Source organism: Zalophus californianus, chromosome 1 (assembly GCF_009762305.2).
Source record: "Zalophus californianus isolate mZalCal1 chromosome 1, mZalCal1.pri.v2, whole genome shotgun sequence".
Taxonomy (NCBI): Eukaryota; Metazoa; Chordata; class Mammalia; order Carnivora; family Otariidae; genus Zalophus; species Zalophus californianus.
The window spans coordinates 87,734,257-87,747,753 of NC_045595.1; the positions used below are offsets into that span (position 1 = coordinate 87,734,257).

At 38.7% G+C, this 13,497-nt stretch overlaps 1 protein-coding gene across 12 annotated transcripts in view; it reads left to right on the plus strand.

The window, feature by feature from the left end:
• NEK11 (NIMA related kinase 11) overlaps positions 1-13,497 on the plus strand; it is a 243,966-nt gene that overhangs the window by 38,570 nt on the left and 191,899 nt on the right. For all 12 annotated transcript variants that reach the window (XR_003518009.2, XR_003518010.2, XM_027583555.2 and 9 more), the window contains one exon: positions 3,036-3,201. Coding sequence is in view for 10 of the 12 variants with exons in the window: in XM_027583555.2 (XP_027439356.1) it covers positions 3,036-3,201 (166 nt within the window). In the remaining 2 variants the exon portion in view is untranslated. The remainder of the gene's footprint in view (positions 1-3,035; positions 3,202-13,497) is intronic.

A 13,497-nucleotide genomic window follows, 5' to 3' on the forward strand; every position in this document is an offset into this window, starting at 1 on the left:
ATGTTTATGAGGAAAAATAAGTATTTTTAAGATTTTTATAGCATTTGTTCCTTCACGGCAAGAGAATATTGCAAGTCTGTGCCAGGCTTTATATTGTCATGCTTAACCACTGTGACTTTTACAACTGCATGTTAGCTGGGCACAGTAAATTACTGGAAAAACACTATAAAGATGTCATTGAGCTTTGCCTGCTGCATGGTAATCTTCAGAAGTTACAGAAAAACATAGCCACCGATGTCATTTCAAGCTCCTTTTACTACACTAACAGTCCTAGATGCCACTCTTAATAACATGAGGCCATTTTTAACCAAATTCCTGATGGAACAGTCTTCTTGTAGAAAATGTTACCAAGCAAGTATTTCTTTTTTTTTTTATTTTAAAGATTTTATTTATTGGTTTGACAGAGAGAGAGAGATAGTGAGAGAGGGAATACAAGCAGGGGAAGTGGGAGAGGGAGAAGCAAGCTTCCTGACGAGCAGGGAGCCCAATGCTGGGCTCGATCCCAGGACCCTGGGGTCATGACCTGAGCCGAAGGCAGATGCTTAACGACTGAGCCACCCAGGCGCCCCACCAAGCAAGTATTTCTCTAGAATCCACTTCATGATCAATTAGGGGCCTGATTAGGTGTTTGTTACCTAACAAAACCAACACGAAAGCCCCATCAGAGGAAGGGAATCAAATGTTCCAACTTTCTAAATTGCAGTCCTAAAGACTCCTGTAAATGGCAGGGTAGGACCTGTGGGGCTCCTGGTGCAGGGCCATCCTCTCTAATGCAGCCAGGGCCTGCCATGCTGGTCTTTTGGGGGTGGATGAGTTCATACTGGGAAGACCATGAAGAACATTTAAAATGAATAAAATGTTATAAAGGACTCAAGTTTTAGGAAAATTGATTTCCCGGTAAGGGCCATCTTGAAATAGAAGGTTCTCCTGATGAGATTTTGAAGAATGGACACTTAACATCAAGCGTTTATTGGTTAAGAAAAAATGCCAAATGTCATCCAACACCTGATAGGAATCAGGTAAAATAAGGACACTTTCTGAGTTTTCCTACAGAGTGTCTCAGCTTCTAGGACAGATGGTCTAACCTAGAATTTTTATGAAATGTTTGCCACTGAGGAATGGGATGGGCAAAAACTACAGGATACAGTGCTAACTGTAATAGCTAAGCTTCTAGGCCTGAGTCTGAACAAAGAAACAGGCTCTGTCTCTGGTATTGCCTCAGGAAATTTCTTCCACAGTGAAACAACTAGGGAAAAGTCTTATTTGAATCAATGAAAAGTTCATAGTATAATTACATTTTTAAGGATGATAGGAGCTCTCCTATCCAATGGGTAAACAGGGCAAACAATTTTTAAGTGAAATGACAAAATGAAAACATTTATATCAACTTAAAACATATCATTGTACATTGTTTCCCATTTTTTGATGCATAACCAACATCTAATGTTATCTGATTAGAGGTCCCTTCATCTTTTTTGCATAAACTACATCCAATATATGTTGTTTTCCAGGTTTACATTCTTTAAAATGGAATGAAAATTTAGCAATCTGAATTCAAAATATTCAATTTTACATTTTTAACCCAACTTCTTAGCACTGTCTTGTCAATTATAATCAGCATTTTTTTTTTTTTTTGCAACTTGTTACTATTAAGTTTTTTGGCAAACATTTAACTCAGTTTTCCTCGCAAAGATAACACTCATACTCATCCTTCATCAGTTTGTCAAACTGAAGTCACAAATTTACAGTAACAAGTACAACTGGCATAATCAAGTTCGGGAATAAGCACAATGACTCAGTTAAGCACACATCTCGCCTGGAAGGGCAGAAGTTAATGAATGTGCCGGAGAGCACCTACTAGGCACAAGTGTTCCCTATGGCAAAGGCAACCATCAGCATCTGTTAGAAAGAACTGGAGAGCTCTGGTTCATCCATGTGTTGGTTGAAGGGCCTTTAATTAAGACTGTTTCTACTATAAATACATTTTCATTAATATGCATTAAAGAACATCTTTTTTGTAGTATGGGGTTCTGCAGAACTTGCCTTAATGAATAGCTAACGTTCACTTATAATCAGCAGAATCTGTCTGCACACATAATTGGTGCTCTAAAGTGCTTTTCCTCAGCAATCTAGTTTACACTTGGTACTATAATTGGTTTGTTCATCAGACTGTTTTTTCTCAGATGGGAAGAGATAGTGTTTTGGTCCACTCCTCATTGAGTTATCACAGTTTTAAAATTAATTTGGAGATTTAATGAGCTCTTTTTCCATTTATACATGCTTGAGATCCTAAATACCTCTCTATCAGTGTTTTTAGATTTTTTTCTTCTCCTAAATACCGACAGCAATAAAGTATGCTCTGCCAAGAGTAGTTTAAAAAAGAAACTCAATAGATAATGGCCCTATTGATATTAAGTTGTTAGATTTGGAAAATTTTAGAACTGAAAGAAGCATGCTTATACACACACCCACACAGAGGCAGAGAGACACAGAGTCAGAGAGAGAGAGAAGGACATAGGTAAAGAAAGACTGACACAGGCAGAGTTGATAGATTAATAAATACATATAGAGGGAGACACACACACACACACAAACAGAAATAGATACCAAGATAGGAATAGAGAGAAATAGAAAAGCAGAGGAAAACAGATAAGGTGAGAGATAGAAAGAGACAGAGGCTCACAGAGAGACAGAAAGAGACAGATGGAAGCAGAGACACTATGTGAAAGACAAAGGGAAACCGAGACATCTACAGAGGCAGAGGAGGAGCCACCTCAGCAGCGTTGCTCGAGATTAGCTCAGGCTCTGCCCTGTTTGACCACATCTGTAGAGCTACAAGTATGTCAGTGGCCAGGATAGGCCAGCAGGACCAGGAACCACGAGGAGACACAGTGTCATAACAGACAATACCAGACCCATGAGTAGGTCATGGCCTGGACATTAATTAGGTGGCCCTGAACTACTTGTTCATAGTTGTTATTTTTTAACTTTAAATGTATTTAAATTTTTATCTTTGTTTGTTTGTTTGCCTGCAGAAAGGTACTGAAGGAAATCTCTGTTGGAGATCTTAATCCAAATGAGACTGTGCAGGCCAATTTGGAGGCCCAGCTCCTTTCCAAGCTGGACCACCCAGCTATTGTCAAGTTCCATGCAAGCTTTGTGGAGCAAGATAATTTCTGCATTATCACAGAGTACTGTGAGGTGAGACTCTCCTCTTTTGGAATTCTCGGTAAAAATCTGTTTCACAGTATGTAGCTGTCTGTAAGGAGACATCTCATAAGTTCAGTGATCAAACCACAGGTTGGGGGGGATGGGCTAAATAGATGATCGGGATTAAGGATGTGATGAGCACCAGGTGTTGTGTGAAAGTGTTGAATCACTATATCATACACCTGAAACTAATATTACACTGTATATTAACTAACTGGAATTTAAATAAAAACTTAAAAAACCCACAAGCTGAGCTATAAAGATGTGGGATATGGTGTCTTGCAGCTAGGAATGATGATCTCTGGGTAATTGACAAACTCACTTCCAGTGAAGGAGTAGTTGCTATGGGAGAGTGCTTCTTGGAGAGGGAGTAGTTTAGGGGAGGGTCACCCAAACCTTCTACAATGGTCCAATGCTTAGATGGACATTTAAATGCTGTAACAGGGGCCTCGACAGAGCAGAGGGTCTATCTCTTGAGTTTTGGGTTGTAGGCCTGTTCCTCATTTTGCCCAATGGAAATTTGGAAAAGGAAATATGGCTCATTTTCCTCATGGAAATCTTTCTTCATATTTATCAATTTGTGATTTATGGCTTCATGTATTTGCATTTTTCCCTGCCACTCCATGTTCTCTGCAAGTAATAGCTGTACATTTTACTGAGCTCCAACTGAGACTGAAACTGCTTGGAAAGGTGCCAGAGGGGGAAGCTGACAAGGTGCAGCTGTACTATGAATCTGTATGTTTGTTCCTGAGAGGCTAGGTAGAGGGGAGTTAGAATGGCTGGGTCAGGCAGAGAGAACATGAAGATGACCTTGCTTAAAAAGTATCTCCCAGAACATTCTGGGAGCTAGTCTTAGCCAAATGCACCTTGGGGGAATTTGGTGCTTTTCATATTTTAGAGTGAATTTAGTCAGTTCATCACGTGTGTGTTGCTGAGGCCTGAAAAAAAGGATGCTGGAAACAAGGAAGATGCTCATTAGAATGGAAGGCAGCCCTGTTTGGTCAGAAACTTTGGACAACCAGAGGGTGCTGTGTGTTTGAGATACAGAAAAGAAGAGGCAAGAGAAGAAACTCGGAAGGAGTAGGGATAGCAACAAAAGCCAGCCTTGCCTGCTTGATACATTAGCTGGTTTATTAGCCAATATGAAGCTGAAAGCCCAGTTAAAATATCTGCAAGTTTGAGATACTCCAAGTCTCAGCTATTTCCCTGCAGGTCAGCCTCCTCAGCTCAGCATTGCCAGGTGTTTCCTTGTCCATTCCTGTGCTTGGAAGAAAGTGAGGGGGAAAGAATGGGGGCAGGAGAACCCCTACATTTGGATGTCTACTTCTCCTTTAGCCAGTGGACTGTTAAGAAAAACAAAATGATGAGTTGTGTAGAACAGTGATAATGAACAGCTACTCTGGCATGTATGTCATGAATCCGTGCAAAACTATAGGTATTTCCATATGTAACTACAGTATGATCCATCTGCTATAATTTAATCATTTTTCTTCCTTTAGCCGTTCAGTTAATCAACTATTTTATTTGGGAGACAACTGACTCCTACTACTTATGATTATTACTGTTACATCTACTGCTGCTTTTGGCACATTGGATTTTCCAAAGATTCTTTCCTGGTCTTAACAGTATTTTTCACTGTGGTCAGTACTGTGCAATAGAGCTTTCTGTGATAATGGAAATGTTCTATATTTGTGTTGTCCAATACAGTAGTCACTAGTCCCACATGACTTTTCAGCACATGACAAAGTGTGGCTAGTGTGATCAAGGAGCTGGATGTTAAATTTTATTTAATTTTAATATATTTAAATTTAAATAATCCCGTATGGCTACTGGCTACCATATTGGACAGCTCCAGATGATAAGCTAGAACTTTCTTTCCCTGCCTTATTTTTAAAAAATTTTTAACTTTAATGTAATTTTAATCTACTAGAAAAGTTATAAGAATAACACAATGCACTGTTCGTCCAGATTTGCCAGTTGTTATAATTTTCCCACATTTGCTTTATCATTCTATTTATTCATCTATCTATCTATATTTTTTCCTAAACCACTTGAGAGGGAGTTGCAGACACAATGGCTCTTTGTTCTAAATACTACTGTATTTTCTAAGGCCAAGGACACTGTTTTATATAATCATGGTACAATGATCAAAATCAGAAAATTAACATTGAAACAATACTGGTGGGATGCCAGGGTGGCTGAGTCGGTTAAGCGTCTGCCTTCGGCTCAGGTCATGATCCCAGGGTCCTGGGATCCAGTCCCACATTGAGCTCCCTGCAGCAGGGACTCTGCTTCTCCCTCTCCCGCTGCCTGCCGCTCCCCCTGCTTGTGCTCTCTCTCTGACAAATAAATAAATAAAATCTTTTGATTTTAAGGAAAAAACAATGCTGGTATTTAATCCAGTACATGTTAAAATGTGATCCCAGGCCAGCAGTATCACTATTTCTTGGGCACTCCACCCCAGCCGTACTGCATCAGAAATTCTGGAGGTGGGGTCCGGCAATCTCTGTTTTGACAAGTCCACCAGGCAAGTCCAAAACACATCTAAGTTTGAGAACCACCCTTCCAATCCATAATCCATCTTCAAATATAGCCCACTTGTCCCATTTATATCCTTAGAAAGGACATTTCTGTATGTTTCTTCTCGCACAGGATCCAGTCCAGGATCATCTGTGTTAATTTTTAAATTCTGGTGGTTTTCAAGGGCTGAGCTACTCTCTCAGAAGGGGTGTTGCCATGGTGACGACCATAGGCAGGCCGGGGGAACCTCTGCAGGGCTTCCAGGGCTCCATGCTGCTGAGCTGTCAGCCTGTCACTTCCCCGACTCCCAAGGAATGACGTGTGCGGATCACTGGTTCTTGTTGTTAACAGAGATATTTCTCATCTTCAGACCCAAATTTGCTCTTAACTCGCACAAGCTTGGCATTACCCTCTTTTTATTGAGGTAAGATAATATTGGAAATAGATGGCCAAACTTGCACCTCATAGGAAAATGCCCATCACCATTGAAATAGTTGGTCTTTTTATCTCCAAGTTTGCTCTTTTGTAATTTAATTTGGGGCCTTGCAAGATTGAAATATATAAATGCATTCGTGAGGCTGCTACATCCACCACTCAACCCTTTGGGCACATCACATCAGATTATGAGTGTGAAAAGCAAATAACTGAACTCTCACAACTTCTTGTCAAGATCTAACCGAATCTTTGATGGGGAATAGTTCCAAAACTACCAAAGTGGGAGAGTATTTCAAATATTGGTGTCTTCTCTTCTCCCCCACCCCCACCCCCCAGGGTTAAATGGAACTACTTCCTGTTTCCTGTCTATACTGCATAGTTTCACACTTCTTCATCTGTACTTGGACCATTCTGTTTCCGAATGTCCTTCTTCAAGTCCTAGTCATCCTCCCAGGCCCAGCAGAAATGCAACCTCCTTTAGAAAGTCTCCCATAATCTCCTGGCTAGAAATCTCTCCCCACCTGGTCCCCCTACTGCCACCCCATAGCATTTTATGTCTCTTGGCACTCAGCACATTATACATACTAGAAACCATCTCAAACTTTAAATGTGAGATCGATCTTTTTCTGATTCATTTTTGTATCACGTGGACCCACGGAGTGAGCCAGAAGGAAATTAGCACTCAGAAATTTCTTTTTTTTTTTTCTCGTGAATTCTTTATCACTTGCTTCCAGCTGCCTCCCACCTCATTTCTGTCAAACACTAATGGTAAAAGATAAAACATTGGATCCTTCTACCTGTTATATATGTCAAAAGCATTTTGTCCCGCCTTATTTTGCTGGCTCCCTAACAATGTACTGCACTAGAGACCTGTGAGATACTACCTGAAGTTTGTCCCTTTGGGTGAGGACAAGGCATCCCCAGAAACCTGGGCACTCACTTAGTAGATGCAGTAGAGGATAGGTGAGATCACATATCTTCAGTAGACAGAGAACATACGACTATCCACCAAAAGCAGGAAAGGGTGGACTTGTCTATTTTCTGTTTAGCAATATTGACATAACTAAACAAAAATTTATCAGTATAACAGTAGTGCTCAACCTTGGCTGTACATTAGAATCACCAGAAGATTTAAAAAATTACAAGACCTGAGGCCCATCTCCAGAAAGTCTGATTTAATTGACCTGGATTTTTATCTAGACATCAGGAGTTTTGAATGCTCTCCGAGTGATTCGAATGTGTGGCCAAGGCTGCGAACTGCATAAAAAGGGGGATGGTTAGTGTACAAATAGAAAAATGGAGTCGTAAAGGAAAACTTTGTTAGTGTTTATGGAGCACTGAGCAAAGATGAGGCCCAAACCTGAAAACTGAGAAGTATGGCTCTGACGGTGGGTTAGGTTTTATGCTCAGGCAACTCGCTTGGTGCTATTATTCATGAAAATTGCCTGGCCTATTCTCTTTGCTCCATGTGCAACTTCTGAATACAATGCAGCTCTCTACTTAGGCCTCTTCTAAAAGGAAAAAAATCTGCTGGCTAAACTGATAAGAGCTCCCTGTTGTCCTGGCAGTTGTAGTTCTCAGTGCATATGAATAAATTGGCATTCTAGGTTATTTATTGGTTCCTTAAGGATTTCAAGTTTACAAAGGCAGTAGTAATCATTGATCCCCAAATCTGTGTCCGATACAGTTCTAGAGAATGTGGGGCAACAGAGATAATATGCTAGTATTTCTTTAATGAACCTGCCTGGTAGAATAAATGAACCATTTCTAACAATGGCAAAAATACAAGGGGGATGTGGTAAGGGTCAAGGGAACCGGGTGATTAAAGTGCTGTGGGAGTTAAGAGAGGGAGAAATGACTTTGGACTGCAGGAAACATGGAGGAGGTGGCATTATATTTGAACTTGAAGTTTGGGAAGGATTTGGTCAAGGAGACGGGGCAAGGACATTTGAGTTAAAAGGAATAATGCGATAAAAAGCTCAGAGGTAGAAAAGCATGGACCATGATTTAAGAACCTAATACTTCACCTTTAATTGTAATGTGTTTGCAGTTAAACATATTTCCTAATGTTAACAACTTCTATAATCTCTGTATAGTTATCAAAACCAGAATATTAATATTTTACCAGTTTCCTTCCTAGTGTCTTTGTCTGTTCCAGGGCCCAATCTAGGATCCTACAATGCATTTAATTGTTGTATCTCCTTAGTCCTTTCTGATCTGGGACAGTTTCCCTTTCCAGCCTTTTTTTTTTATGACCTTAATACTTTTGATGAGTACTGGTAAGTTATTTTGTAGAAGGCCTCTCAGTTTGGATCTGTCTGATGTTTTTCTCATGATTAGATTGAGGTTATATATTCTGGGCAAGACTACCACAGAAGTGATGTGGTGTCCTTCTCAGTATATCATATTATGAGGGGGCATGATGTTAGTACATCTTATTACTGGTGGTGTTAGCTTTGATTATTTGATTGAAGTTATGTCTGCTGGATTTCTCCACTGTAAAGTTACTATTTCCTTTTTTTGTAGTGGATAAATATCTTGGGAAATATACTTTGAGACTATGCTAATAATCCTGTATTTCCTCAAACTTTCACCCACTGATTTTAGCATCTTCTAGTGAAGGTTGCCTGGAGCTCTTTTTACTCTGATGTTTTCCTAATGGTGATTATGTATTTCCCTCATTCTTTCTACATTTACTAATTGGGATTCTCTTATAAGGAATAGCTGTTCCACTGTTCCTTTTCCACTTATGTATTTACTCGGTTATTTATATCATCATGAACTCATGAATATTTATTTTATTTTATGGGTTATAACTCAATACTCATTATTTATTTTGTTGTTCAGACTCTTCCAGCTTTAGCTGTTGGGGTTCCTTCATGGTGGCTCCTGTGTCTTCTTAACATGCCCTCATCCTTTTTCAAGGAGAAGTAGATTGTTGTATATTATTCTATTTTATAGATGAGGATACAGGGCCTCAGAGAGGTGGGGTGATTTTCTGGCAATCACATGGCTGGAATATTGAATTTTGTCCAGGGTAAAACCAGGACCAGGGATATTAGGAAAACTGCTCCTTTTTTCTTTCTACTTGGATTGCTCTAATTTCTTCCTTAATATTTAATAGAGTCAACCAAATAGTCCATGGTTCCTACCTCCCAAGCATGTGATTATCTACCTGTACATGGGCATGAATTAGAAGAGATTGACTGTTTTATTGCTCATACCAACAATGTTAACTAAACATGTTTTAGATCATGGCCCAGAACACAAATATCTGCATAACGTACAAGTCAAGCCTATGTGAATTATTGGAAAGTATAAAAAATATAAATGGAAACTCTCAGTTATAAAGATGAACAAGTTCTGGGGACAGTGACATAGTTAACAATACTGTACTGTACACCTGAAATTTGCCAAGAGAGTAGATCTCAAGTGCTCTCACCACCAAAAAAATAAATAAATAAAAAGAAGAAGAAGAAAAAAAAAAGAAAAAGATAACTGTGAACTACTGGATGTGTCAATTAACTCGAATGTGGTGATCATCTCACAATTCACATGTACCCGTGCATTTCCTTTTCTTGGCTTATTCTCATTTATATTCTGTATCTTTATCTCCAGTTATACATAAAGACAGAAACACATGCCTATCAGTTTGCACACACATGGATATTTTAATGTGTTGATGATGTTATTAAGTATTTTATTTCTCTCACTCGGAGACTGGGTAGGGTTTGAAATAGTGGAGAGTGTGTGGACTTTGTCATCACGCTGACTTCTGTTCAAATCTTGGTCCATTTATTTGAACAAGTTATTTCATTTCTCTGATACTTTTCCTGATATTAAGATAATGTAACAACACCTCTTTTGTTAGGTTTTTTAGGGATTTGAAATAATGAATATCAAAAAAAAGGGCTATTAGAGCTTTGCACCTAGTAGACTGTCAATAATGGAAGTGGTGATTATAATTGTTGCTTCTCCCATCTCCTCTTTCCAGTTGTTTTCTAGAAGGCAAGCTAATTTTTAACTCTGAGTCTGGCTTGTAGCTGTTAGGATGATTCATGCCAGAAGGAGGAAACATGCAAATCTTAAACACTAATGGGTCTGATAGCAATTTTCAAGCGATTACTTGCCAAGGATCTGTTTTACTGTAAAAAGGAAAATTTGCAATTTTCTCTTATGTTTCTTATTTATGTAAAACTGCTTAAATAAACCAAGTAAGTAGGCTGAGTTTTATAATCTTGAACTTCTAGTCGGTGTCAGTACACTCTTGCAAGTGAATTTGGCAATGATATGTCTCATAAAGCTACTGCTTATTGTCCTGTGTCTGGGACCACTTCCATCCAAATTGTTTTTTTATGGTTGAGAGAGACTCCTGGGTTATTGATTATTGTGACATTGATTAGTGACCATCCGTCTTAGTCCATTGAGGCTGCTGTAACAATATACCATAGACTGGATGGTTTATAAACAGCAGAAATTTATTTCTCATGGTTCTGAAGGCTTGAAGTCTGAGATCAAGATTCCAGCAGATTCGAACCGCCTGAGGCCTCGGAGCGTCCGGGGGCGGCTCCCCAGACCCAGGTTTTCGCAGGAATCTTGGGAAACCAAAATGAGACATAATCAGCTGTGTTGTGAGACACCACCTACTGTCACTGTTCATGTAAAATCAGGGTCAAATAGATCACATCAGCCTAAAAAACCCATTAATCTGAAGCGTCCTATTTTTAAAGATAATTGGCCAGCATCTGAAAAAAATGCACATAATAGCAACAAGTCTAAACGCCCCAAAGGACCCTGTCTAGTTATACAGCGTCAGGAAATGACTGCTTTCTTTAAATTATTTGATGACGATTTAATTCAAGATTTCTTGTGGATGGACTGCTGCTGTAAAATTGCAGACAAGTATCTTTTGGCTATGACCTTTGTTTATTTCAAGAGAGCTAAATTTACTATAAATGAGCATACCAGGATAAATTTCTTTATTGCTCTGTATCTGGCTAATACAGTTGAAGAAGATGAAGAAGAATCCAAATATGAAATTTTTCCATGGGCTTTAGGGAAAAACTGGAGAAAATTGTTCCCTAATTTCTTAAAGTTAAGGGACCAACTCTGGGATAGAATTGACTATAGGGCTATTGTAAGCAGGCGATGCTGTGAGGAGCCAATGACCATCAATCAAAGAAAGAAAAGAAAACTAATTTTATGAAGAAAGACAAATCTATGGAGTGGTTTACAGGAAGTGAAGAATGAGATGGCTCAACTAAACCAACCTGGAATCATTAACTACAAAATGTCAAACTAACTACAAGACAAGTGTCAAATGGGACATTTAAACAGTTCTGAAATGTTACACATCTTCCTTTAGCTTTTGTTATTTTTCAAAATTGTATGTAAAAGTTATACGATTCATAGTAATAGCTAACAATTCCAACCTATGAAAGTAGTGATTCACAATATAAAGTTCTATTTTGATACTTTTCCATCTTCAAATCAGTTGCTGTCATCTGAGGTACTCAGTTATGTGGTGGTTTAAACTTCCTCAGCTTGACGAGAAAAGCTAATTTAAGGAGACAAAAAAGTAAGGTCATAACAAAATTAGAAGAAAACAACATTTAATATGGCCTGAAAACATCACTCACCTGTATGACCAGTTTGCCAGTGTATAGGTCTAGCAATATAGGGAAATGATCCATATGGAAAATCAGAATGTGACTCTTCTGTTGTAGAACAAAATATGTATTATAAGCTATATAAAATATTTTATAATTTGTTCATAAAACTGTTAAAATACAAAAAAGAAAAAAAAGATTCCAGCAGATTCGGTGTCTGTGAAGGCCAGAGTCCTGGTTTATAGATGGTTGGTCATCTTCTTGCTGTGTCCTCACATGGTACTAGGGGTGAGGGAGTTCTCTGGCATCTCTTTATAAAGCCACTAATTTTATTCAGGAGTCTCCACTCTCATGATCTAATCATCTCCCAATGCCCCTCCCCCCCAAGACTGTCATGCTGGGGGTTAAGATTTCTACATAGGTATTTTGGGGGGACACAAACATTCAGTCTATAGCACCATCCTTCCCAGTGTGAGCTCCAGGTGTCCACACATCAGGGCTGTCTTTAGTGGCCTGCTTTGCTGGGATTGCTGCTGATTGAGGGAACTAAACATTAGAGAGGTATGTCCCATCAGGAGTCTCTGTTTTATCTGGGCAGCTCCATCCTGGAGTAGTTGGGCCTTCCTGAATTTGCTCTCTGCCAATTCTATGGGTCTAGACTTTATTCAATTAAGGAAGACTGTAAATCATGTGAGTGTCTCATGACTTTATATACCTGAACTGATCTACTCATGATTAATTTGATTTGTTCTATTTATTTTCTTTATTTAAACTGTGAAATATTTTGGCCTTTTAACAACAAAGTTAAAAAATAAGGCCACTGATTTTTAAAATTGTTAATGTAAAAATTGAAAAGCAAAACTAGTTTTATTTAAAAGATTTGTACTAATGCACTAAATATAAAGCAATTCATAAACCCAGTAGAACATATAGCATGTGGGAAATGGCTTTAGCGGACATATGACTTTATATAAATGTAAGTGTTCAAAAATAGGATCAGAATAATCCACTTCAAATACTTTATTTTAAAAACAACCCAGTGATTTATAGATGAAAGCACTTCATGTCACTTCTTAAGATAAAAATAAGTTCGGGTGCCTGGGTGGCTCAGTTGGTTAAGCGACTGCCTTCGGCTCAGGTCATGATCCTGGAGTCCCTGGATTGAGTCCCGCATCGGGCCCCCTGCTCGGCAGGGAGTCTGCTTCTCCCTCTGACCCTCCCCCCTCTCATGTGCTCTCTCTCTCTCAAATAAATAAATAAAATCTTTAAAAACAAAGATAAAAATAAGTTCTAACATTTTATTCTTATTCATGTACATTTGCCTCAACAGAAAGAACACTCTAAAAGAATTTGGAAAAAGAAATTAGCAACTAAACTCAGGAATGCTCATTTATATTATCAGACATAAACATCATGATACTACACGCCATTATTTAGTACCTATTTAGAAACTGGATTTTCTTATTTTGCGTTTAAGAGCATGGTGTGGCCTCTATTTCCCCCACTTTTATGCACTCCGTTACAGTGAACTTCTAGAATTCTAAGGAAATGTCTTCGGGTTCTACAGGGACAGATGATCTCCTTCCCTGCCCCCCCTCCACCTCCATTTATTGGTGTTCTCTTTAATAATGCCACAAGCTTTTAAAAATATATCATTATAAAATGATTATTATTCAACCCTGACTGTCCCAAATACATCTTTTGCCTTTGGAATTTTTCAAAC